Source organism: Gossypium hirsutum, chromosome D05, assembly GCF_007990345.1.
Source record: "Gossypium hirsutum isolate 1008001.06 chromosome D05, Gossypium_hirsutum_v2.1, whole genome shotgun sequence".
Classification (NCBI taxonomy): Eukaryota; Viridiplantae; Streptophyta; class Magnoliopsida; order Malvales; family Malvaceae; genus Gossypium; species Gossypium hirsutum.
In genome coordinates, this window is record NC_053441.1 from 20,960,070 (window position 1) to 20,987,621 (window position 27,552).

General features: G+C 32.2%; 2 protein-coding genes across 2 annotated transcripts; both read right to left on the reverse strand.

The window, feature by feature from the left end:
- Positions 1–9,093: 9,093 nt before the first annotated feature.
- LOC107902596 (uncharacterized) lies at positions 9,094–10,918 on the reverse strand. Its single transcript, XM_041094281.1, has 2 exons — positions 9,743–10,918; positions 9,094–9,538 (listed from the first exon to the last, which is right to left on the reverse strand). The coding sequence occupies exons 1-2, from the start codon at positions 10,353–10,355 to the stop codon at positions 9,162–9,164; spliced, it is 990 nt and encodes a 329-aa protein (XP_040950215.1). The 5' UTR covers positions 10,356–10,918; the 3' UTR covers positions 9,094–9,161.
- Positions 10,919–22,289: 11,371 nt separating this feature from the next.
- LOC107905126 (uncharacterized) lies at positions 22,290–24,033 on the reverse strand. Its single transcript, XM_016831699.2, has one exon. It carries the CDS (start codon positions 23,563–23,565, stop codon positions 22,549–22,551), a length of 1,017 nt encoding a protein of 338 aa, XP_016687188.2. The 5' UTR covers positions 23,566–24,033; the 3' UTR covers positions 22,290–22,548.
- Between the last annotated feature and the right edge of the window lie 3,519 nt (positions 24,034–27,552).

The window sequence follows — 27,552 nt, forward strand, 5'->3', positions numbered from 1 at the left end:
TCATTCTAAGCATTGAACACTAAGTTGTCCATAAACCAAGGGCATGTGTATGAGCAAGATTACCAGGCCCTGGTTTGTATCAGGCTGAGGGAGACCTCTCTGAATCTTTAATATTTGAAAGTATATTGTTTTTTGTCAGGTAGCGAGGGAATTCCAATCATTCTAGACGGAAAGCTCGGGCGAGTAGGCGGCTCAACATTACCTACCTTAATAGAAGCTATTGGGCTTAACCTAACTGCACAACCATAGCCTCAGGGGAGCTGGCTAGGATTAAGGACACGCTAAATTTCTTCTCCTGTGGTCACCAATCACCTCTTTGTAGGCGAATTCAGTTGCGTACGATGGAATATTTTAAATAGTTGATGATTTGAAGTAAATATGTATAATCCTGAAAGAAAGGGAGTGTGTTCAAGTGAAAAGGTTTGTGTCTGACTCGCCACCAAATTTGTTTTTCGAAAAAAGAAGAGAAATGTTTTATCAGCTAATAGTTTTAATTGGTATTAGTTTAAGCTATTAGCATGTTTTATGACACAATAGTTACATCATCATCTTTTCAGTGAATTTTCATTTATGAATCAGGAAAAAGTAAGGAGGGCAGTGCAATCTCCCTCCCTCACATGACTCAAAGGACAAGTGAAAGAGACTGAGAGGGTGATGGATGGATGGATGGATGAGAGAAAAACAATCATGATTGCTAAAAACCAGATTATTGTCTGGCATGGGCCACTATTGATTCCAAAAACATGTCCTCTTGCTCCAAATTGCCCACATAGCCTAATCATCCCCCCTATTACTTGTTTTCCAAATATCCATCATTATCATGTTTTTCCTTTGATAGGGTTATTATTATTATTTGGCATCCTCCTTTCCCCAATTCTCTTGTTGAATCATTTCCTTGAGTTTCAAAGTCATTCATCACCATCTCTCTGTTTATTCCAATGAGTAGATAAAAGATCTACCATGTGAAGCAAAATCTACGACAACCAATCAATCAACATATGAAAAAAGAAACGATAAAATATATGTCATTGATTGTTTAGGCAGATAGCATCTCTCATTGCTTTATTTTATCATTTATTGATTAGCATATCTAATCCACCTCCCCAACCTAAATTTCATAAGTTATATAACCCATCCATGCACACAATCTGTTTTTAATCCAATTCATCAACAAAAACGGCGTTTACATCAAAAGCTTGACGGTATACAATCTATCTCCATTATTATATATATGTGGAGTACTATTCTTTTTTTCATAATATAATAGCAGCTGTGATTATTGCGGGAGGAAAAGCCTAATTTAATTACGTAATATAAAATTAAATATATTTGATTTTTTTATAAATATTATTTTTAACTTCAATTACAATTAAATATTGTACCTATGTAATTAAATTATGTATTAATATTGAAATAAATTATATATTGTTTTTATGTTAAATTAATAGTTCCATTATGAGATGAGAGAGTATTTTTCCAATAATAAGGTATAAATTATTATTTTTATCAAATCTCAATATTTTTCATTTTATTTTTTATATTTGGGTGTGTTTCTCTAATGCTTAGGTATTGGTTCACTGTTACTCAAAATATTTCAAATAGAATTCAGGGGGAAAAATGGATATCTGGTTTTCTACGGTTTTGTTAGAAGGAGACTATAAAAAGATACTATTATTTTAAAATGTGCTTCCAGTTTCTCCAGAATTAAGTAGAATGAAGAACCAAAGTTTCTGCTTATTCAAAACTTTGCTAGATTTTTAATTTTTTCTAAAAAACTCGGCTTTATTGTTTAAAACAATTATAATGTTACTTCTACGGGGAGTAGTGGTGTTATTTCTATTGGGTGGTGTAAAAATTAAAGCTTGATAATGGTAATATAGAACGACCGCAAAGTAAAATAAAGAAAAATAAGAATACAAATTTTACATGGAAATCCTTTCGGGAAAAAAATTATGGGTAGAGGAGAAGAAAATTCACTAATGTTGAAATTCGAATGAATACAATAAGAGTTTCGACTACATCTATTTATAGGTTGAAAACCCTTATTCTAATCAATGTCAAATAGAAACAGTGTAGTATGGTTGAAACACCTTATTCTAATCAATATCAAATAAAAAATGTACTTTTATACGGATTCCACTTCGGGGCCTTAGCCTTTGCCCCCATAGATCCCCTTATTTTGTCACTGTATTTTATTTCTTTAACAGGAATTTGGGTCACACAACTCTAACAATCTTCTCCTTAGCACGAATTCTCAACGAACAAGTTCTCCACCTCTTCCCCCACAGATCCCCCTATTTTGCTACTATATTTTATTTCTTTAACAAGAATTTGGATCATACAATTCTAACAATCTCCTCCTTGACACGAATTCTCAACGGACAAGTTCTTCATCACGAACTCTCAACGAACAAGTCCTCCACCTCTTCCACAAAACCCCTTAAGGGGTAATTTTCAACAATGAACATCAACCAAGTCCAAACAATGCTCAAACTTGGTTATAGGAAATGACTTAGTCATCATATCAATATGATTATCATGAGTACTAACTTTGCTCACAAAAATATCACCACGAGTAATAATATCATGCACAAAATGATACCGAACATCAATGTGCTTTGTTCTCTCATGAAAACATTTGATCATTCATAAGGAAGATGACACTCTGACTGTCACAAAACACTGTACTAATCTGAAGGTCTTTATTGAGTTCACCAAAGAGTCTTTTTAACCAAATAACTTCTTTACAAGCCTCAGTAATCGTCGTGTACTCAGCTTCAGTAGTAGACAAAGCAACTGTAGTTTACACAGTGGCTTTCCAACTGATTGCGCAACCCCTAATTTTAAAGACATTCATTGTGAGAGATTTTCTTTTATCAATGTCTCCAACAAAATCAGAATCAACATACCCAATGACTCCATCTCTAGTTCTTCCAAACTATAAGCAAATATTAGTAGTACCTTGTAAGTATCTAAAAATCTATTGAACTGTTTTCTAGTGTTCTTTATCGGAATTCGCCATATATTTACTAACTGCATATGATAAATCTGGACGTGAGCAAACCATAACATACATGAGAGATTCCACTATACTAGAATATATAACACGTGACATGTAGTCAATCTCATCATCTGATAACGGAGATAAAGCCGATGAAAGCCTGAAATTGGCTGCTAATGGAGTATTAACAGGTTTGGCATTATGCATATTGAACCTGCAAAGAACTTTCTCAATGTACCATTTCTGACTTAGGTACAATTTACATGCTTTTCTATCTCTGAAAATCTCCATCCTCAGTATTTTCTTTACTGCTCCCAAATCATTCATATCAAATTCTTTACTAAGCTGGGCTTTGACCTTTCTTATCTCTCATTTATCTTTGGCTGCTATCAACATGTTATCAAAATAGAGGAGTAGATACACAAAATAATCATTACTATTTTTTCTAAAATAAACACAACTATCAAAGTTGCTTATTTTGAAATCATGAGTAGTCATAAAAGAATCAAACCTCTTGTACCACTGCCTTGGTGACTGTTTCAAGCCATAAAGGGACTTTTTCAGCAAGCAAACATAGTCCTTATTTTCTAAGACTGTAAAACCTTTTGGTTGTTGCATGTAAATATTTTCCACAAGTTCTTCATGCAAGAATGCCGTATTTACATCTAATTGCTCAAAATCCAAATCATAGATGGCCATAATACCAAGTAAGGCTCGGATCGAACTATGCTTCACAACTAGAGAAAACACATCTGTGATGTCTACACCTGTAATCTGACTATAACCTTTTGTAACCACCCTTGTTTTATATTTGGGTTCTTCAACTCCTAGAGTCCCTTCTTTCGTTTTGAAGACTCATTTACAACGAACAACCTTTTTACCTTTAGGAAGCTTCACTAGATCCCATGTTATGTTCTTATGGAACGATTTTATCTCTTCTTGTATGGCAAACATCCACTTTTCTAAATATTTATAGCTAATTGCCTCTGAATAAGTAGATGGCTCTTGATTTGCATCTCTATCTTCAATCATGTTTAAAGCATAATCAACTAGATCAGCCTTGGCGTACCTCTTTGAAAGTTTAATCTCTCTTCTAAGTCTATCTTGGCAATAGAATATTGTGATGAAGAAGCAATTCTACTCTAAGTTTTTTTACTAACTCTAGGAGTAGACTCTATTGTAGATCCTGGATCAATCTGCAGCTCCACCTGCTTTTGTTGGCCTTTATTGAAAGAGTCTTTAAGAGATAAGTTAGACAGCATAATAGTTTCATAAAAAATAACATCTCTGCTAATCACAACTTTTCTATTTTCAGGACACCATAATTTATACACTTTAACACCAGCCTTATAACCAAGAAAAACACATTTAATGGATTTATGTTCCAATTTCCCATTATCGACATGAACATACGCAGGACACCCAAAAATCTTCAAATCAAAATAATCGGTAGGATTACCAGACCATACATTTAATGGATCTAGCTCCTCTATGCCCTAGATGTTATCAAGTTGCTAAGGATGTGAATCATGTCCTATGTTTTTGTGTTTTTGCAAAAGATGTCTGGTTAGCTTTGCATTATGATAGTTTAGGAAATAATGCCCAAATTGACTTCCATGAATGGTTATAATGGATGTTTGAAATCATTTTGTAAATAGAAGAACCGAGATTGCAGTTGCGTTATTTGGCTATCTGGTACGCTAGAAATAAACTACTACATGAGAGAACAAACCAGAGAGTAGGGGACTTGGTAGTTTTTGTTCATAGTTATTGTGCAGAGATTGAGGCACTGACTAAAGGTGTATATCAATCGCCTCCACCGCTAGTTTTTCGTTGTTTCCTCCGGCCGACATTTTTGGTAAAGATTAATGTTGATGGCAATTTTTCCCTTGCACAAAGGAAAGCATATTCACTGGTAATTATTAAGGATGAACATGGACAAATTATGGGGGCTTGTAGTCGACTTACCTGTCAAGTGCCTACAATTTTTGCAGTAGAAGCGTTAGTAGCGGTACACGGTTTAAGGTTTGCTCTTGAGCTGGGTTTCTATCCGGTCATTTTGGAAGGAGATTCAAGGTCGGTAATCCAAAAATTAACAGCAAATCCAGATGATTTTTCATAAATCAATGCACTTGTCTAGGAGGTGAAGGATCTTTCAAAGATATTTATGTTTGTCGCTTCAATTGGATCGTGAGATCGGGGAACAAAGCTGCACATGCAATGGCTCAAGATGGTTTAACGAGAAGGGAAGTGTAACATCCCGATTTAGATCCTAGTCGGAACAGTAGTTTCGAGACCACAAATCTGAGTCAAGATAATAGTTTAATATTATTTTCTATGTTACAGCATGTTAAGTGATATGTGTGAAAAATTTCGTGTGAAAATTTTATCATTTATGTGCTTAATTCGAATAAAAAGACTAAATAGTGTAAAGTGTAAAGGTAGCATGCTATAAGTTAAGAGTTTATAATTGCTATGGTTTATTTAATGAAAGGTCCTTATGATGATATTAGACCATGGATAGTGGGAATGGACATAAATGGGGTTATATTAAATGATTTTAATGTTAATTCATTAAGGATAAAATGGTAATATATGTTTTAAGGCTTATTAAATTAAAAGAAAACATGCAATAGTGGTATTTTGTGTTCATCTTGCCGAAAATTCAAAGGAAGAAAAGAAAGAAAAAGCTAGCTAGGTTTCGGCTAGAAATTTCTTAATTAATGTATGTGTTTTGATTTATTTTTGATGATTTTTATATTTTTGTGATTGTTGTTCAATAATCTATCAAGCCCCTGCTTCAATTTTAAAATTTGATTATGATTTTGAAATGTGTTATTGATTATTTTGTAAGTTTTGTGATGATAGTTGATGAAATATGATGGATATGTGAAATAAATATGTTTTGTATTTGGATTTTGATGAATTTGAGCATTATGGGTTAAATTGTGAAAATGATAAAATTTAGGGGTTAGATGAGAAAGAAATGAAGAATATGGGTTGCTATGGACTCAATAAGAATTCGGCCAAGCATGAGTACAAAGAATTATGTGTATTTGTGTATTTATGAATTAGGGACTAAAATGTCCAAAGGTGAAAATATAAGTACTAATTTAAAAACAAAGTCTAATTATGTGTTTATGGATTTATGTGAGATTGAATAAGTGAATTTAAATGTATATAGATCAAGAGAAGAGAAATTCGGATCTAGATCGGGGCAAGAGCAAAGTACTCGATTGATCGACTATTCTCGTCGTTGCTACGTTTAAGGTAAGTTCGAATATAATGCACACGGTTTTAAATAATATTGAATGAGATGAAATGAATAGAAATGGGATTGAATAAAAAAATTAAAAATGTGAAATGTGGATCGAATATATACGGCACTATGTGTGTGAATATTATATATATATGGCTATCAAAATGGCACTGAGAGTGCGAGACTAAAGCCAAGTTGGTTGAATAATTGGCACTAAGTGTGAGATACTTAGCCAAATTTCGGTTTAAGGTAAAGGCATTAAGTGTGCGATATATTATGGCTTGGGCGAATTTGTTGGTACTAAGTGTGCAATGTCATTGAACGAGAAAGTGGTAAATGTAACAGATATATATGAGATGGTACAGGTATATTTGAAACCTATGTGATTTATGTTATTATGTATTAAATAGAAACAAGAGTATGAGAATGCATGAACATGGTTAAATTAAGTTGGGATCGAGTAGAATTAAATATATAAGTATGTGATTTAAAAGAAATGGTATGAAATGAGTAATAGTTGAATAAGTTTGAGTAGTAATTTGAGTCGAATTATGTGATAGCAATTATGTCATATTGTATTTTTTTTAATGAGTTAAAAGGTATTATATTATGAACTTACTAAGCTTTGAGCTTATTGTGTGCAATTTTCTTTGTTTTATAGTGTTATAAAGCTATCTCGGATTCGGGGATTGTCAGAGACTCAATCACACTATCGAACATCTATTTTGGTATTTTTTTTGAATTGTAAATACTAAAGTATGGCATGTATAGACTAGAGATTTTGGAATTGTTTTGAAAGGTGAAAATCCTGTCATGTGTTATGGCATGAAATTAAATGTGATTATGGTTTAATTATGATATGTAATTGGTATTGAGATTTGGTATGTTTCTATGTATATTTGGCCTGATGAGAATTGTTTTTTTTTTTGGCATATTGATGATTATGTATTTGGCTTTATGAAATGGCTTATTACCGTTGTGATAATATGTTTGTTTAGTCATACATTAGGCCCCTTTTTGGTATTTAATTGCTTAAGAAATGCCTTGAAGTGATTGGATTTGAAATGATGAATTGGTTAATTATATGGTATAGATATATAGATATAGATATATATATATATATATATATATAACATGGGATTTTGGTATATGTTTTGGATAGTTGAATCATGGTGATTTGAGATAATGTTTCTAATGGATATATAAGTTATGTGATAGGCATGAATGAAACCATATATAAATGACCAATTGAATAGCTTTTGAAGTTGAAAATAAAAATAAATAAATAAAAATGATATGCATTGACCTTGTGATGATTTGATAGGTATAAGTAATTTTGGTAATTGAAATCTATGCATTTGATATGTAATAAGCTTTGTGATTTGGATTAAATTTGGTATATGCAATTATATAAGTATATGTGTTAAGGAATTTGGTCTATAATTATTATATGATTGTATTGAAATTAAGATGAAGATTATAGATGAATGAATGGATTGGCATGTATATTTGGTACACTTTGGTATGGATAATAAGTATAATTTTGGATGGTGATAATAGAGATTGAATGTCTACGATGTGTTAATGATTGAATGATGTGTATTGATTGGTAATGTCTCGTAACCCTAAGCCGGCAACGGACTTGTGTTAGGAGTGTTACAGGAAGAGTGTTTTTGGATGGAGGAGGCACCATTGCTGGTCATAGCTGTTGTCGATGAGGACAGAAGATTGCTTGACTCACCCTAGTCCATGCCTTGGGATGCTTTAGTTTGGGGATTTTATCCAAATAGTGTTTCCTCCTTGTCGTTCTTGCGGCTTTCAGTTGATGGCTAACGTGGGTTAGAGTCTCCGTGAGCAAGACCTCTTTTTATTTGTGTTGTGTATTTTCTTTTTGAATTTTATTATTTTTGTTGATTGTGCCTTTTAGTTTCTATTTTTAATAAATAATTAGCTTTTCATTAAAAAAAGTTGACATATGCTATACTACATTTATAATCAAATTAAATAAACATATCCTTTACTAATTTAAATAAAAATTTAAATGATTGGAATAGATCCAATTAAAAATCAATTCTATCCTCAACGGGTCATTAAATTAACCTAAATCCTAAAATTGCCATAGATGTTAGGCGGCATCTTAATATTAGCATACGGCAAAACAATAATAAATTGGGATATTATTTAATATTTAACATTTATTTAAGGTATATTTATGCTCTGTTAGATAATGAATTTAGGTTGTAAATATATTATAAATAAATTAGTTAAAATTTAATATTATATATATTAAAAAATATAAAATATGAATTTATTAAATTTAAAATTATTTTAAAAATTTTGATATTAAGTAAATTAGTTTTTCTAATAAATTTAAAATAATTTAAATCCTATTAATTTTAGAAGTGAACAGTTAATATGACAACATTAATATTATTCATCAATTATATTTTTTTTTATTAGCATATTTATATATTCTATAATTTTAATTTTAATTTAACAAATTATACCCGCAATATTTTGTCATCAGTGCACAAAATATATAAATAATAAGAGCTAAATTTATTTATTATATCAATTATAATTACATATAATTCACAGAAGAAAATATTAGCTCTAATTAATTATCTTAGTTCCTCGTATTCGAAATTGAGGAGAATAAATTAGACTAATTTAATAACAACAGTGTTTTACTTAAATTTTAGTTATTTAGTTATAAAATTTTTGTATTTTAATTAATCATAATTTTATTTCTCACCGAACAAATTGCAGTTTAAATTTCTTATTTATTTCTAAAATGAGAAGAAAAAGAAAAGAGAGAAGAGAACATGATTACTGCTTGAAAAGCCTATTCACATTAAAATTCTAGTTCTCTGCATTACAAATTTCATGTAAGTAATTATTCTACTGGTCTGCATGACAATTCCATGAATCAACCGTACCTTCAGCTCTAAGTGAAACGTTTTCCAATTCCTTATCATGCTGAAAACCTGATGAAGAAGCTGAGTAGTTCAACTTGCAGCTGTTATTTCTTTGCGAATTTTGATCAGTACCAGTGCTACCACGATTCCAGTGATCTAAAGGCCTCAAATGATCTTCATTCCCATGACTCATGCCCAAGTCATCAATGGAAGGCATGGCTGAAGTTCCATGGGAATTCACACCAAAACCAGCCAAATTAAGACAGGGCTGAAGAGTTGTAGGATGTAGGAAGGACTGGAATGATAGGAGGGGGCTCTGGTTCTGCAAGTTTAGCATATTTTGAGTCTGTTTTAGCATGCCTAAATCAGAAGGCAGTTGAGCATAGTTAATACAAGTGGGAACGGTATTATTGCTACTTGTATTGGTAATATTAGCATCAGCTAAAGGATTATTTAACAATGAAGGAGAAGAAGAAGCTAGAAAAGGAGTTGGCTTAACCCTTTTAGCTGAGGGACGTAGAGGGTCGAGAGAACCTAAAGTTTCTACATGACCGGATCGCATACCTGACCTAGAGCCGAAAAGATCAGGCCTTCGAGAATATGATGAACCCGAAAACGGTGGTGCAGGGATTCCAGTAAATTCTTGCACTATTGCTCTAAAATTCATTGTGTCGGTGGTGAGAACTGTAGTGGGTGCCGTTCTCGATGCTCTCGTTCGTTTCTTGGGGTTCTTCACAACACTTTTCTGATCGGATTTTGTTAAAAGCCTTACATCATGATATGGCCTTGATTGCAAGGATGATGAGCTTGGATATAAGCAGCCTTGGTTAAGTTCTTGGGCACCTAATGTAGATTGGCTCGATGAAGATAAGCCTTGAAGATGAAAGCTACCCAAGTCAACAGTGCAACAGTTTGGTTTAGGTCTTTGGCTTAGCGGCCTAAACCCATCAATATTCAGCAGTGAATCAATTTGTTGAGATTGAGAGAAAGGGTTGAGATAATTTGCAGAAGGATCAAAGAAAATTGGTGGGTGGTTTTGATGGTGCAAGACAAGTGATGGGTGTGGATTTGATAAGGGATTAGTGTTCATAAAAGCTGGGACCGACTCCGTCGGTGACTCGCACCCTTCATCAACCCCACTTGCAGATTGCATGCTACTACTATCACTGGAATCCATGAAGAAAGCTTTGATTAACTTTTTTAAAATTGCAGTATGAAAAGCTAGAAAGGGCCGTTATCTATATATATATATATTTATATCATCTAGATGGTGAAAGTTGTACAATTGGGAAAACAGAAACAAAGATATGGGTATAGCTCGAAAAAGCGATTACAAAGACATGGCAAAAGTAGCCAAGAAATGAATGAAAAGAAAATACATCCTTCTAAAACAGCTTTGAGAAAGTTGCCATATTTATATATATCCTTAAAAGCTTCCTCTTATATCAATCATCTTTCCTCTTGTCTTTCAGTGAGAGAAGAAAACATTCTATAAAAAGAAGAGAGAATAATAGAAAACACGACAAGCAAAAGAGGAAAGATTCTAGCTGTTAAATCTTCTTCTTGTTCCTTGCTCCCTCACCTTTATATGATCTGAATTAGGGTTTTCGATCAAGATGAAAGGTTATTCTTTTCCTTTTAATTAAAAAGAAAGTGGGGGCCGGCTGTCTCTCATCAAACAAATTTTTCATGTATGAAAATCTCTCTAAATTAGAGTGCGGGAGTTGATTGGCAATATATCAAACTCAAAGCTAATGAGAAAGATAGGCCGGTAATTGGCTTATAATATGCTATGAACAAAATAAAATAATAATAATAATAATAATAATAATAATAATCTGAATTGTAAATACCATGACAAGTCAAATTTATAAAAGATCCCTATGCTATGTATTTTTGCCAATTTAACCCCTCAATTATAATTTGATTATTTTCTTAGAATCTTGAGATTAAATTTTGTTGTTGTTAATTTTGTCAAACTACTTGATGACTTCGACATAAATATTTTGGCTTTTTATATATATAATTGGACAAACCTTTTCCACATTTAAAAAATAAAATAAAATTATAATAATTTTCAAACAGTCAAAATGTTTAGGTGTATATATCATATTATTTTATAGAGTAAACTATACCATTACTCACTTAATTAAAAAGATTGTAATTTAGATACTAAACTATTCAAAAGTTTTTAGTTAGGTCAATGGGTTGAAAATTTTTTCTTTAAAGTTCCACTAACAAGTTTCAAGCGACGATTCAACGACCGATACGGGAAATCAGTGCCCATCAATGAATAGTAGAACATAATATTGTATAAATTATCCTATTTTATATTTTTTTAAAAATAGGAGCATCAAATTTTTAATCCACCGTAAACTCATTGTATAGGTACTTTTTGTATAAAAATTTAACCTAATAAAAAAAGGTTTTAAAAGATAATATGAAAGGAGGAATGATAAATTTAGGGAAATGAAAAGAAAAAAAAACATTGCCTACGGCACATGTATCACTAATCAAAATGCACATTACTATTTACTAATTTAAAAGCTGGTTATTTATTTATTTATTTCATATTTTAAAAAATAGTTTTAATGAAATTGATAAGTGTGCAAGGGTCGTAGAATAGGATTATAATTGCATATCAGCAAGTCTCTAGCAAAACTCAGCCTTTGACCAAGTCAGAATTCAGAAACAAAATCTAAGCCATAATTCAATAACATCAGAGAATCTTTTACCATTTTAATTATAAAAATAATTTATGTTATTTCGTTTCCCTCTGCCATACTAAATTTAGGGTTTTGAAAAATGCTCAAACCTTGCATAAGTTTGGACCGATTTAAATATAATTTGCACGCATTTACTGATATGTTTTCATGCCCACCGTTTGTACCATATTATGATTCGCTTTGCTGCATCTTTTCTGTCATAAAATTTACTCGCCGTTGCCTTTGCTTTGCTGGGAGACAAGACAATGTGTTGGTGTTGGTGTTGGTGTTTTGGTTTTTTCCTTTTATCAGGTACCAAAATATTCCCATGTAAATTGCTTTTGATTTGATGGCATTACTCCCCAAAGACTTGGTGGATAAAAAAAAAAATCCAATTGGAAGCAAATTGTAACGTTAATTGCTCCGCTCGTGCTGTGGTCATGTCGTATTAATACCACCTCTCCATTTCATCATTGCTAGGCCGTCATCCCTTCAATCAAATTGCAAATTTAAATGCTTTTTACTGTTCTACGTACTTTCCCTTTATCCTTAAGAAGAAGTATGAGGCTATTGAGAATAAAATAACAATACATAATCAAGTCATGCTGGGAAAAAAATCTGCCCAATAAGTACACAAGTTATGGATACAAATCATTCCATGGGGGTCAACGTCAACCATCCTAATCTCCATGGTTTAGGTAATTTTTAATTTAAAATACAATTTTTTTAATTAATTCTTTTTCCTTTTCCAAGCCATTTTTTTGATAAATATAACGTCCTCGGCAAAATTGTGATTTAAAAGTTTAATTCGATTGGATACTTACTTGAAGGTTGAATTGTTTTATATATATTAAGCATAATTTGGAGCTTTAAATTTGGTAAGGAAGTGTGGGCAGAGTCACTGCCGGGCTGGCAAGATGGACCCTTTCAAATTTCAATTCAAGTCCAAAATCCAAACCCATGCTTCATCTTGGTGACATGATTTTTAAATTGTATGTTGTTTCTTAATGAACCTTTGGAAATTTGGTAAAACGTGTTGGATCCCTTCAAATATTTTATACCCTATATGAGCACAACAATCAACGTATACTTTTATATATATAATTCCATTCTATTTTTTTAAATTCGTATTTTTATATATATAATTCTAATTTTACGTGTTTATTTTTAAAATTTATTAAATAATATTTTTTTTAAAATTTTAAAAAATATTGGCTAATTAAATTAATTCATCTTATTTATAATAAAAGTCTATAAATTTACAAAAATAATTGAGAGAATAAAATAACGTTTTAAAATTAATCAAAATAAAAAAATGGAAAGCAACTGATAGTAAAATATGAAGTAATCAGACAAAATAAATTGTCATAAAAAATTGAGTAAAAAATTCACCAACAAAGAACCATTACTTTAATAAATCATTGTCATTGACATAATATTTCATAATATAATAGTAAACAACATTCACTATTGTGTAAATATTATTAAAATTTAATAATAGTAAAATTATCGAATATCAATTTTTGGTGATGGAAATAAAACCTATTAAATAATGCTAACATGTGAATTTTCTAGTAGTTTTTTAGATGTTATTTTGAATGAAAATGTCTTGTTAATGCATATATTAATAGTGCTAATTCAAATTAATTTTAATGCATATATAACTGTAACATTAATTAAGTGATAATTAGTTTAAAATAATTAGTGTAGTGTAACATGGATCCAAAATCTAATTAATTGATAATAACTAGTACATTGATAATGGAAACATTATTAATAAAATAATTATAGTTATAATGATTTTATATTAATAATTTGTTATGAACTTAATCTTATATTCAAGATTTAATGGAAACATCACTAATAAAATAATTATCTTTATCTTTATCTTTATATTATATTACAATATTTATTTTATTTTTTATCTTTATTTTTATATATATTATAATACAATATTGATTTTATAGATTTAAAAATTATAGCAAACATAAATAATACAAAATACTAATTTCTAAAGGATCAATTTTCTTTATTTTAATCTTTCAAATAGATATAAGTCATATTATTTGTCAAATTGAAATTTATATTGGATTGAACCGATTTTATTAGATGCAATTAGTATTTATAAAAAATTAATATTTAATTTAATTAAAATATATATATTATCTTTTAATTTTTGTCATATAAATAAAGAATAAATAAATTTATATATTTTAGATTAGATTATCAATATTAATGGAAAAAAATTATATTACCAATATATTAACACTATCCTTTTATATGCATAATATTAATCTCACACATTTAATTCTTATTAATTAAAAAATGATTTTAAAATTATTAGTTATTATTGTATTTAACATAAAATTATACTTATATATAAAAAATTATATTTATTTAATCGGAATATTTAATTAAAAACTTTAATTTTTATTAATTTTAATTATACAATTATATTTAATTATTTATAGATTTACGATTTTATTAATTAATAATATATTATGTTATTTTTTAGTTAAAAGTTTTAAAAGATATGATCAAATTAACTAATTCCAAATTAATATACAATCATATTAATTAATGTTACTTTTATTATTATCACCTAATAATACAAATAAATTATTATTCTAATAATATTAATTTAGTAATATAATTAATAATAAAGAGTTGTCAATTTAAAAGTTTTTCCAAGCTCGTACTTTTATTTATATATATTGTTGGAATATTTTCAAAATATATACAGTTGTTGTGCGGAAGCGTGTAAAAGAGTAAAATTATTGTACTAAAAAATCACACTAAGTTCAATTCCCAGGAAAGAGAGGTGGATCACAAGGATCGCTTAAGTACCAGGTCTTTCCTAGCCAGAATATCCCTCAATCGTAATTTAATAGCACAATAAATCACTACAATCACACACACAATTCATGCAGAATAATACAATAAAGAACACAAGAATTTAACGAGGTTCAGCAAATTTTGCCTACGTCCTCGGGCACTACCAAATATATTTCACTCCAAAATACAAGTGAGAATTTACAAAGAGAGAGAGAGAAAACAATGCCTTAAGTAGAGAATGACAAGTTTGAGATACCGAATGAGAGATGGTCATGCTTATTTATAGTTGAGGTTCAGGGATCAACTTGCAAAGTCACTTTACAATTAGGGACCATATATTGCAAATATCTCAGATTTATTATGCCAATATCTCGATACCATATATTTGACTTTCCAATATTTGATACCCATATCTTTGACTTTCCATTATTTGATACCCATATCTTTGACTTTCTATTATTTGATACCCATATCTTTGATTTTCCATAAATATGGATAATTCCCAATAATCTCCACCTTGAAGATTTGATTCGAATAATCTTATCTTCACACAATTCTCTCTGCCTTTGTCAACAACACTTGATAGTGCCTTCTTCAACTGTTAAACATGCAGAATATTGATCAAGTTCAAACAATGTTCGAACTTGATTGTTATTACCACCTTGGTCATCATATCTGCGGGATTATCTGCAGTCTTAACTTCTGAAGGTGAATTTTCCCATCATCAATAATTTCCCGTACAAAATGGAAACGTACGTCGATATGCTTTGTACGTGCATGATAGACTTGATTCTTTGCTAAATGAATAGCACTTTGACTATCACAATACACATTAATATGCTCCTGAACCAATCCCAAGGTTTTAACCATACCTTGTAACCAAATAGCTTCCTTTACAGCCTCTGTTACAGCCATGTATTCAGCTTCTGGGGTTAACAACGCAACTGTAGACTGCAGTGTAGACTTCCAACTTATTGGTCCTCCAGCAAGAGTAAACACATAACCAGTGGTTGATCTCCGTTTGTCCAAATCACCGGCATAATCAGAATCAACGAACCCAACAACACATTTACCAAGTGTAGTATCCTGCTTGAACAGTAATCCAATATCCATGGTCTTATGAATATACCGTAGAATCCATTTCACAGCTTGCCAATGTCCTTTTCCAGGATTATGCATATACCTGCTCACTATACTAACTGCCTGTGAAATGTCGGGTCTTGTACACACCATTGCATACATCAAGCTACCTACTGCATTGGAATACGGAACTTGTAACATGTATTCTTGTTCCGTATTTGTCGAAGGAGATAGTTGTGCAGAAAGCTTGAAATGAGAAGCCAACGGGGTACTTACAACTTTAGTCTGCTCGTTCATGCCAAACTTCTGTAGTATCTTCTTTAAATATTGCTTCTGAGACAAACTAACTCTGCCATGAGCTCTATCCCTACATATTTCCATGCCAAGGATCTTCTTAACTTCACCTAGATCTTTCATCTCAAACTCAAGGTTGAGTTGAGTCTTCAGTCTCTCAATTTCAACTTTACTCTTAGATGCTATCAACATATCATCAACATATAAGAGCAAGTATACGAAAAATCCTTCTTGTAGCTTTTGAAAATACACATAATGATCAAATTTACTTCTTGTATACCTTTGCCCTTTCATGAACTGATCAAATCGCTTGTACCACTGCCTCGGAGATTGTTTCAATCCATAAAGCGACTTTGTCAGTTTGCAAACCCAATTTTCTTTATCAGTAACCTTGAATCCATCTGGCTGAGTCATATAGATTTCCTCTTCCAAATCACCGTGTAAAAATACGATCTTCACATCGAGCTGAACTAGTTCAAGATCATATTGCGCAACCAAGGCTAGCAAAATTCGAATAGACGAATGCTTCACAATTGGAGAAAATAGTTCATTGTAGTCTATTCCTTCTTTCTGAGCGTAACCCTTTGCTACCAATCTAGCCTTGTATCGAACTTCATTTTTATCAGGAAATCCTTCCTTCTTTGCATATACCCATTTGCATCCAATTTCCTTCTTTCCTTTGGGTAGTGTCACCAACTCCCAAGTCCTATTTTTATGAAGAGACTGCATTTCTTCATTCATAGCTTGTTTCTACTTTACACCATTAGGGTTACTTCTTGCTTCTATGTAAGTAGAAGGAACATCATCATCTGCAATTGGAAGTGCATAGGCCACCATATCATCAAAGCGAGCAGGCATACGAATCTCTCTTCTTGGCCTTCTATATGCAATTGAATCATGTTGCTGTAGAAGTTCTTGGGTCGAAACTTCTTCATCATTTGTTCCTTCAATATTAGCTGGATCATCATTAACCTTTTCAAGCTCCACCTGCTGCAAAGTGCCACTGGTTGTGTTATCCTTTTGTGAATCATTGTTCTTCATCATGGTTGATTCATCAAAAGTCACATCTCTACTGAAAATAATTTTCCTTGTATCAGGACACCAGAGACGGTATCTTTTACTCCACCAGTTATACCTATGAATAATGCTTTCTTTGCTCTTGGGTCTAACTTAGATTCTTTTACATGATAATATGCAGTGGAACCAAAAACATGTAAAGAATCATAATCAGTAGCAGGTTTACCAGCCCACCTCTCCATAGGAGTTTTTCCATTTATTGCAGCTGATGGCAACCGATTAATTAGATGGCATGCATATGTAATTGCCTCAGCCCAAAATTCTTTACCCAATCCAGCATTGGACAATATACATCGAACTTTCTCCAGTATAGTCCGATTCATACGTTCTGCCACCCCATTCTGTTGTGGTGTATCTCGAACAGTGAAGTGTCGTACAATGCCTTCATCGTGACATACTTGTAGAAATAGATCATTCTTGTATTCAGTACCATTGTCTGATCAAAGTCGTTTGACTTTTCGACCAGTCTGGGTCTCCACCATATTCTTCCATTTCAGAAATACATCCAAAACTTCATTTTTCCTTTTCATTAGATACACCCATACTTTTCTTGAATAATCATCAACAAAAGTAACAAAATAGTGCATACCTCCCAAAAAAGCCACTTTAGTAGGTCCCCACACATCACTGTGAACGTAGTCCAGAATTCCTTTTGTATTGTGAATTGCTGAACCAAATTTTATCCTCGTCTGCTTGCCCAGAACACAATGTTCACAGAATTCCAATTTGCAAGAATTTGCACCTTTCAACAAGCCTTGCTTCGCCAAACTCTGCAAAGCTTTTTCACCAGCATGTCCCAATCGCATATGCCATAACCTGATAGCCTCTAAATCTGCATCTTTCGTAGAAGCTGTTGATGTTGATCCAATAATTGTACTTCCATTTAAATAGTACAGATTATTCCTTCTTGTGCCTTTCATCACCGTCAATACCCCAGCTACTACCTTTAGTAATCCATCTCTCAAAGTGATTATGAGCCCTTTAGATTTTAGGACCCCTAATGAGATAAGATTTTTCTTCAAGCTAGGTATGTAGCGAACATCTGTCAAGACTTGAATTGAGCCGTCGTGATTCTTCAATTGGATTGTACCTACTCCCATTGTCTTACAAGCGCTATCATTGCCCATAAAAACAACTCCACCTTCTAGTTCTTCAAGACTAGAAAACCAGTCCTTATTAGGACACATATGGTAAGTACATCCCGAATCCAAAATCCACTCATCTGTATGACATGCCATTGCCATGCCAACCAAGCTAAAGTCTGACTCCTCATCATGCTCCGCTACACATGCATCAGAAATAGTTTTACCCTTTTGTAACTTAGGACAATTCTTTTTCCAATGCCCTTTCTCACGACAAAAAATACATTCATCTTTGGCAGGTCTCCCTTTGGACTTACTCCTTCTACCAGATTTGTTGCTGCGCGAACGACCTCTTACTGTTAAGACTTCTGTAGTTGTATCTCTGTGATCTTTTTTATCTTTCTTTCGAGTCTCAGATCTATACAACGCATTACAGACTGCATCAAATGTGATTGTATCCTTCCCATGAAGCAATGTGGTGGTAAGATGATCATATTCATCAGGAAGAGAATTCAACAACAGTAATGCCTTGTCTTCATCTTCACATTTCTCATCCAAATTTAGCAAGTCTGCTAAAATTTTATTGAATGAGTTCACATGGTCATTCATCGACATACCGGGTGCATACGTGAATCGATAAAGTTTCTTTTTCATATAAAGCCTATTTTCAAGACTTTTTGTTAGAAACTTTTCTTCCAGTGTATCCCACAACTTCTTCGCTGATGTCTCCTTCATGACAGAGTACTTCTGCTCTTTGGCCAAACATAGGCGAATTGTTCCACATGCCTGTCTATTGATCTTGGCCCACTCCTTGTCATCCATCTTGTCAGGTTTTTCTTCAAGGGCTATATCCAGCTCTTGCTGACATAAGACATCCAGGATCTCACATTGCTACATACCAAAATTATTGGTACCATCAAATTTCTCTACTTCAAATTTCGCATTGATCACAGTAGTCTTTGTTGATGACGATGCCTTTTCCATTTTTTCTCCTCAATCCCAACTACAGTACGTGAACAGTCCCGTGAACGATTGTATTCCCCAAGTACGAATCTAGCTCTGATACCAATTGTTGTGCGGAAGCATGTAAAAGAGTAAAATTATTGTACTAAAAAATCACACTAAGTTCAATTCCCAAGAAAGAGAGGTGGATCTCAAGGATCGCTTAAGTACCAGGTCTTTCCTAGCCAGAATATCTCTCAATCGTAATTTAATAGCACAATAAATCCCTACAATCACACACACAATTCATGCAAAATAATACAATAAAGAACACAAGAATTTAACGAGGTTCAGCAAATTTTGCCTACGTCCTCGGGCACTACCAAATATATTTCACTCCAAAATACAAGTGAGAATTTATAAAGAGAGAGAGAGAAAACAATGCCTTAAGTAGAGAATGGCAAGTTTGAGATACCGAATGAGAGATTGTCATGCTTATTTATAGTTGAGGTTCAGGGATCAACTTGCAAAGTCACTTTACAATTAGGGACCATATATTGCAAATATCTCAGATTTTATTATGTCAATATCGCGATACCCATATATTTGACTTTCCAATATTTGATACCCATATCTTTGACTTTCTATTATTTGATACCCATATCTTTGATTTTCCATAAATATGGATAATTCCCAATAACAGTGTTCCAATAGTTTCAAATGAAAAGTTACAAGTAACCAAAAGTTATGTCACTTGGTTATTTTAATTATTAACAAATAGTCATAACTATTCAAGTAGACATCTATTGAGTAATTATGTATTGCTAAAGATATAACTATCTATTTGGGTAATTATGTTCATATGAAGAGACATGAGACCTCCTAGTGAAAATTCATTTGTATGACACAAAAAAAAAATAGAAATTAAGTTTCTTTTTACTCTCCCACCATCAGTGCAAAACGTAGATGGTCATTGAATTTTATTGTATCCTCGAGGTTCATTTGCCAGTAACTTTTCTCCACACCATAATATAAACGGGGACGAATAGAACCTTAAAAAAAGATAACATTGATATACATCTTGAACTTGAACCCCTCATTAATTTCTCATAACACTAATATATTAATAGATAAACTAAAAGAAATGTGTTGTGGAGCAAACTTTAGACTAAAATTTTCATAAATTATGTGTGAGATAATCATGGTAAAGACAATCGCATGTGAAATTACAATTGATTAATTTCATTAATTTGGAGACCAAATCAGCTACCAGTTGAAGTAAAAAAATTGTATAAATACAGGATCAAAGTAGTGTAGAGCTTGTTTATTTCTTTCTCTCCTCCTTTTTACAATGCCAATTGAGTGAAATAAATAGTTAACTATGAGTCAAAAGATTCCGATTTTTCTAGCATGAAATTCTACTTTCAAGCTCGTATTGTTCGGTAATTAATTTCAAATTGACATCGTCTATCACCACTTAAAGAATTAAGGTTGCTTAACCAAATGATTAATGAATGGATAACCCTAAACATGATTTTAATCAAACGTATAAACATGTCTGTTTCATATTTTATTTATGATAGGTGCTAAAAGTAACATGTTTTAATCTCATTCTTAATGCGTTTTTTGGGTGATTATTCGATGTTAATGGTGAATTTTATGCTCATAATTCTTTAAATTCATGTTTTTATACTTAGGAGAGTATTTGGGAGCAAAAAAGAGCAAAAACTGAAAAATTGGAGCGAGTTACAGGAGCCACGTGGGTTGGACCTTCCACACGTCTTGGACAAAAGGTCGTGTGAGCCACACAGGCTGCCACACAACCATGTGGCAAGCCGTGTCGATTTTGCGAATTGCACTCCAAACAACGGAAAAACTCAATTTTCAGAGTTTTTCGGACATTCTAAGACCTATATATGACAAAAATAAAAAGGTAGAAGTGAGCTGTCATAGAATACTTAAGAAAACAACTCGAAAAATACCATTGAAGTCGATTCTGAAGAAGATTTCCATCAAGATTGAATATTCCCTTTTGATTTCTTTGGAGATTATTATGAGTTTCTTTGTTTTTGTGGTTATACTGTATTTTAGATGTTTTCATTTGCAAGCATGAACTAATTTTCTAAATACCTAGGGAGACGAACCCTATGATGAATTGTCTTTTAATTTTTATTTTACGCAATAAATAATTAGACCTTATTTTTAATTATGTGTGTTTAATTATTGGTTTAATATTTCTAAGCTATTAATCCATGTTTGATGTGCTTAAATAAGAGGAGGAATATACCCTGTTTAAGAGTAGATCTAGTGTAATTGAGTGAAATTGCATGCAATTCTAGAAATAGAACGACATAAATCTATCAAATTAGAGTCAAATATAATATGAGAATCCATAGATCAAGTTAATGTGATAATAAGGGTTTTAATTAGAAAGAAATTTCAATTAATCAACCAGAGTTAGTTACTCTTATTCTTCTTGAAGAGAGATATTAGCATAATTTAATGATTTTATGGATCAAGATACTAAGTGAGAATTTGCGTAATTTAGATTGATAATGACAGATGAAATCTAGGTGGATTCTTTCTTGGGTATTGTTTTGCTTCTTAATTGTTATTCAAATTTCTTGAATTATTCTTTGTCGTATTCGTAGTTAATTAATTTAGTTAATTTTAGTTTAAATGATCATTCAAATTTATCGATTAAATAATAGTAAGACAATAATTACTAATACTTTTAATCGGACTGAGAATGATATATTTACTCACCGTAACTATACTATTAATTGATAAATTAATAATAGTGGACTTGCCTTTGTTAAATTTTTAGTTAATTTCATTTACAGTCATGATTCTATCAACATGTCTAACCCCCATTATGAGGGGTTTTTTTTAGTATGAATTCAACCGTACTTTTGCCAACTTTACTGGTAAATTCACTCTAATTATCTTTAGTTTCATGGTGAAAACATCTGCACATTCCAGATTTCTTCTAGTGCAACCAAACAGGCAAGCATCAATAAAAGGTTTGATGATAAATTCATTACATGCAAATGAAAATAACACACAACTCATGAATTTACATGGCATAGCATAAAATAGCAGCAAAATCTTTTTCCAATTGAAAGAGAAAGGAAAGCTGTACAAATTATGTGGCACATATTAAATACATACAACTTTCAAATCATACACAACAATGAAAACATATCAAAATTCCAAAAGTAAAACTATAAGGTGGTGATCAGGCTTAGAATTTTCAGTTCTCAGATGAAAGGGTTCAAAAATAAAGCACAAACAAGTACTTATAAAGTCAAACTATGAAGAAAACATAGTGATCAGGGATAATAATATAATATAATCATCTCTTCCAACTTCGGCTTCGGGATAAATGCTCTTTCATTCCACCAACAAGCCATGTCTCTTGGGCTATATCAGATGAAATTTCGTAGAACTCAGGGTCGTATTTCATCACTACTAAGCTCTCTTTCACCTTCCTGTTTTCTTCTTCCATTAAAAACCTCAAATTTTTTCTTTTTTTCTCGTCTTTCCTCTTGCACTCTTGTTTGTCTCCTTGATCTTCCTCGTCCTCTTCCACCCTGTTAGCTTCTTCTAACCAGCTCTTTGCAGGAGCGGATCGACAACGCATAAGCAAGAGAGCATTTGCAGGTGGGACTGCAGCAGCTTGATCATCAACATGATCGAGGGAGCTCTCTTGTTCTTTGCTTTCTTCTCTGTAAAGCCCGTTGTTTTGATTCTCCTGCAGGACCATGAACCATTTGGAAAAGACGGTTCTTGATGTCTCATTGCCTTGTACGTAATTGTGGTTTTCTTGGGGTTCTTCATCTTCATCTTCATCCTCATCGTCAGTGGTGATGTCAGATTGAGGAAAAGACCCGAAACATCGAAAATCGAAACGAATGGCCCGCAAGCACGTTAAGAACTGCATGACTTCTTTCTTGAAACCGAGTGAGTCCACCCAACTTAGTCTCTTTTTGTGTTTCCTGCCGTTGTGAATTCTTTCGATCTCTTCCATCACTGATTGCCAACTTTTGCACGAGCTTGTCTTAGACCTGACTTTGATCTGTCCGGCGCATGTGACTTTCGGGGAGGTTGGTTCCGTGATCTCGGATCCCATTTGCTTGTTTTTAGCCCATAGGAGAGGGCTAGCTTGGCCGCCAGCTCCACAACCTTTTCTGGTGCTTGATTTCTTAAGGAGACGGTGGTGGTGGTGGCGATTGTGGTGGCGCTTGTTGGGTTCTGATGACCTTGCAGGACTACAAATGGGCTTTGGCGGCATTAGTGTGAGATGGGCTCGAGATGGGAAACATACTAGCAAATCTGCTGAAGGGGCTCCTTTGGTTTCTCTTCCTTTCATGCCAACTTTGTTTTGTTTCTCTCCTTGGTTTCTCCTCTTATGTGCCTGCTCTTCGCTTGGTTTCAGTTCCAGTTCAGTTGTTTCTTTTTATTTTTAGATGTTGGAGAACGAGCACTTATGAATATTTTTATTTTTTGGTTAAAAAAAATTGTATATGAGGTGTGGTTGGACTTGGGATGTTTTTAAAAGAAAAGGAGGGAGAAGTTGGACAACTTTCTTTGCTTTTCCATTGCCTTTTTTTATTATTTGTACTTCTTTACCACTGCAACAACCTGTTTTTATGTTAAATTTCTCTCGTGTTTGCTCTCTTTGAAAATTGGGTTTCACAGCTCACAAGTGAGCTTCTTTCATTCTTGGCCTTTAATTTTTTTCCCCCATTAAAAAATCAAAAAGAAAAAGAAAGAAAAGTTAAAGCCCAGGAGCTTTGTTTCATGATCCAATCATACCCTCAAGTTGTGAGCCCATGCCATTTATTCCAACCCGCATGGTGCCCATAGAAACATATGTGCCACCACCATCAAAGGTTTATATTAATCTGATTCCATAGTCTTTTCCGAGACTTCAACTAGTGGTAATATTCTCAGCAGATAAAAACAAAGAGTGGAGCCTGTTTTAAGGAGATAAAAGCGTAGCCGAAAGTAATTAAGGAGGGTGAAAACAGAGGTTAAAGGAAAAAGGGTTAGGGAAGGTATAATGAGTAATGGTGCAGTACTTGAGAGCACGGGGAAAAGAATGGCCCCCCCAGCCAACTATCACCTTTGCATTGCCTTACGATTAATTACACTCGCTTTCTTTTGCTTTTTGTTTACGACTTTCCACGATGGAAGAGAAGCATAGTAAAATACTCTAAACTCCCCCTTCTTTATGATTTATAGTTATCATTATCATCATTAGAGAGAGAGAGATAGTAGTGGGGGTAAACTAAGGAACCATTTTTCTTCCAAACTTCACTTCTTAATTATTAGCTATAGTTTATGTGTTTACATCATGTTTTTTTAGAATTAATCACTTGTTTCTGAACATGCCAAATGTGATGAGATATTCTAATAGTAACCTAAAGATTAACAGTTACTTCTTTTCCTTTACTTTTTAACTCCACGATTTATATGTAAGCTTTTGATCAACTACTTGATAAAAAAATGTAAAAAAAGAAAAAAGAAGCTTTTGGTAATGCTTTGAAATGATGAAAAGAAGAAGAATAATGCAGATTCGAAGGGATTTTTACCTAACTGATACCCAAAGCTTCCTAAGATGGGTAGCCTCATCAGATTTTTCACTCTTTTTCTTTTTATAATATAAAAGGTAGGGTCGAAAAGCTAGCGGGCCGAGCAAGCAAAGCCTAACAAAGCCTAAAGTTATGCGACTACAATCAATGAATTGGAACCACACAACTTTGAAAATTCTCTTCTTCATTTTCTATATAGACATGTAGGGCTTTGGAGGAAATGATAGACAATGCAAAGAAGGGCTGAGTTTTAAAAAAGAAGCTAGCTAAGCTACCATTTCATTATATTTGTGGTGGTGGTGGTGCATGCATATCTAGCCCTGTCATAACAACTAGATTCCTTCCTCGACTATCATATACAAACACTCATTGTTTTTCATGACCAGACATCCGATTATGTTTTACAGTTGAGATTAAAACCCAGTTGCAAGTGTGTTTTCCATTGTATTGAGTTTATTAGTGAATATTAACTGGACACCACGAAAAAGAAAATCTTATATTGCGTAAGAACAACCATTGCGCAGTAGCCAACAAGAGCGTTTTTGTCAAAAAGTGGGGAGAAATTAGGTGCAGGCTAATAAACAGGTTCGTGACATAATGTATGGCTTCGTAACTGAAAGGGAGAGAAAAAGCCAAAAGCTAAAGATTTGGTGTAATGGCGTTCATATTTAAAGGCTACAAAAGAAATTGCTATGTTAACACCCATTTCCACCTTATTTTTCTTTTACCTCTTACTAGTTTTATTTATGACTTGATTGATATTATTGTTATTGTAATAATTAAGAAGATATGAATTTAAACACAGTAAATTTATGAAAGTTGTACCAATTATTATTACTTTAAAAAAAAGAGTTAGTTGATTAGCCAGCCACCCTACGGGAGGATGTGCATTTTTTTGGTTTAATGAACACGTATCTTTGTTCCCATCGAGTGCTTTTGAACTAATTTATATAATATGTGCTTTAAAGAAAGTGGCTGCTCTTTCATAGTGCAAACCATATGATTCTCAAGGTGTGAAGACGGCTCAGAAGCAATCATTTTAGTCTTAGAGCCTCTGGATCACTACGGACATTTGGTGGGTTTATACATTTAAAACCATTACCTTCAACTACTTGTCCAACTTACATCTTTCGAAATATAACAATTCAAGTATTAAAAGCACCAAATTTCCATATCCTATTTTCTGGATATCAATCTTTTAACTTTTTGTCACATAATTTCGTAATTCCGTCATCAACCCCCCCCCCAAAAAAAATCTCAACAAATAACTCCCAAGCTAATTTTCAAGTATGGGAAAGTTTTTACAAGGATCCGTCTTACTTTCGATTCATGCATATGAGTTTTTTTCCTACTTAATTTGTTTAAAAACAGTTGAATTGGAGAAACATGTTTGATGCTAAAACTAATAAATTCAATGAAGGTACACTCGTTTTTACAAATTTCCACCGATTATCATTGCCTGCTAAAAGAAAACCGAAGGGACAGAATGTGGGTAGAAAGGGTGACGGGGTTGAAGAGAAAATGTGGGGTAAATTCAGTGAAAAACTCATGGTTTAAGGTTCAGAGGAAAGCTGCTTCACTCTAATAATCATAACTTCTGAATCAATGTCCCAACCTCTCTGTCTAGTTAAACAAATCATCCTTTTATAAACAGCGTGCAAGTCCCACAATTGTTTCCTATTTTTTTTGTCGGAAAAAAAATACTGTAGGGGTTTTGTATTATGAGTTAAATTATATTATATTTTTTTAAAAAAAAGATAAATTAGTCCTTCTGCATTAGATCAAAGAACTAACCAATTCTTTCTGTTAAAATTTTTTTTATCTATTTCTACTATTAAAAATTAGTTTAGTTGACAGAATAACCAAACAGTTACACAAGGTGTGCGGCATATACCTCATTAATCCAATGTACAATAACTAATTTACTCATTCTTTAATAGAGGGGTACAATACAATCCGACTCCTCATATAAAGACCTCCATAGTACTCTTACCTTTTATATATTTTTTTTCATAGAAATTAATCTTAAAAATTCATGATTGCTTCTTCTAAGTCTTCTAACGATATTATTAAATATTTTTTAGTACAGCTAAATAAAAAAAAGTGGGTTGTTATAGTGTTTATTACTAATATTAGTTGATAAATTATTTCTATGTTTAAAGATAAAAATATTTATTTAATACATTGATAATCGAGTTAAAACATTATCATGTATCTTATTTATTTAATTTATATATTTTTTTAAAAATCAATTAAGATTACAAAGGAATAAGTTAAGTTTATGCAAAATTTAGTGTAGTTTACATTAAAAATTATATTTTAATAAAATTGATGTTATATTTCTCACCAAAGTAGGATCAATGCTATTGAGGATTCTTAATGTCAATTTTGATTCGGTTAAAGTAGTGGGAAGTTTGTTTTTGTAGAGATTAAATTAAATTAAATTATTCTTTATTATTATTATTATTAAATGAATTAATTTAGTTTTTATAATATTAAAAAGAATCAAATAAATCTAAATTATAATAGAATTTTTTTTGAATAGAAATTATAATAGAATTAATATTTACTGTATAAAAAATATCTTGAAATTATTCTTTTTAATTGTAGTTCAATTCCAAACAAAATAGTTCATTTACAAAATGATAAAAACTTAAAAACTATTAACTCTGTTAAACGATAAATGATATTTTTTAAAAATTTATATTTCGTTTGGTTTATTAATATAATAACATGAGGATAGTTAAAAAAATGAAAATGTT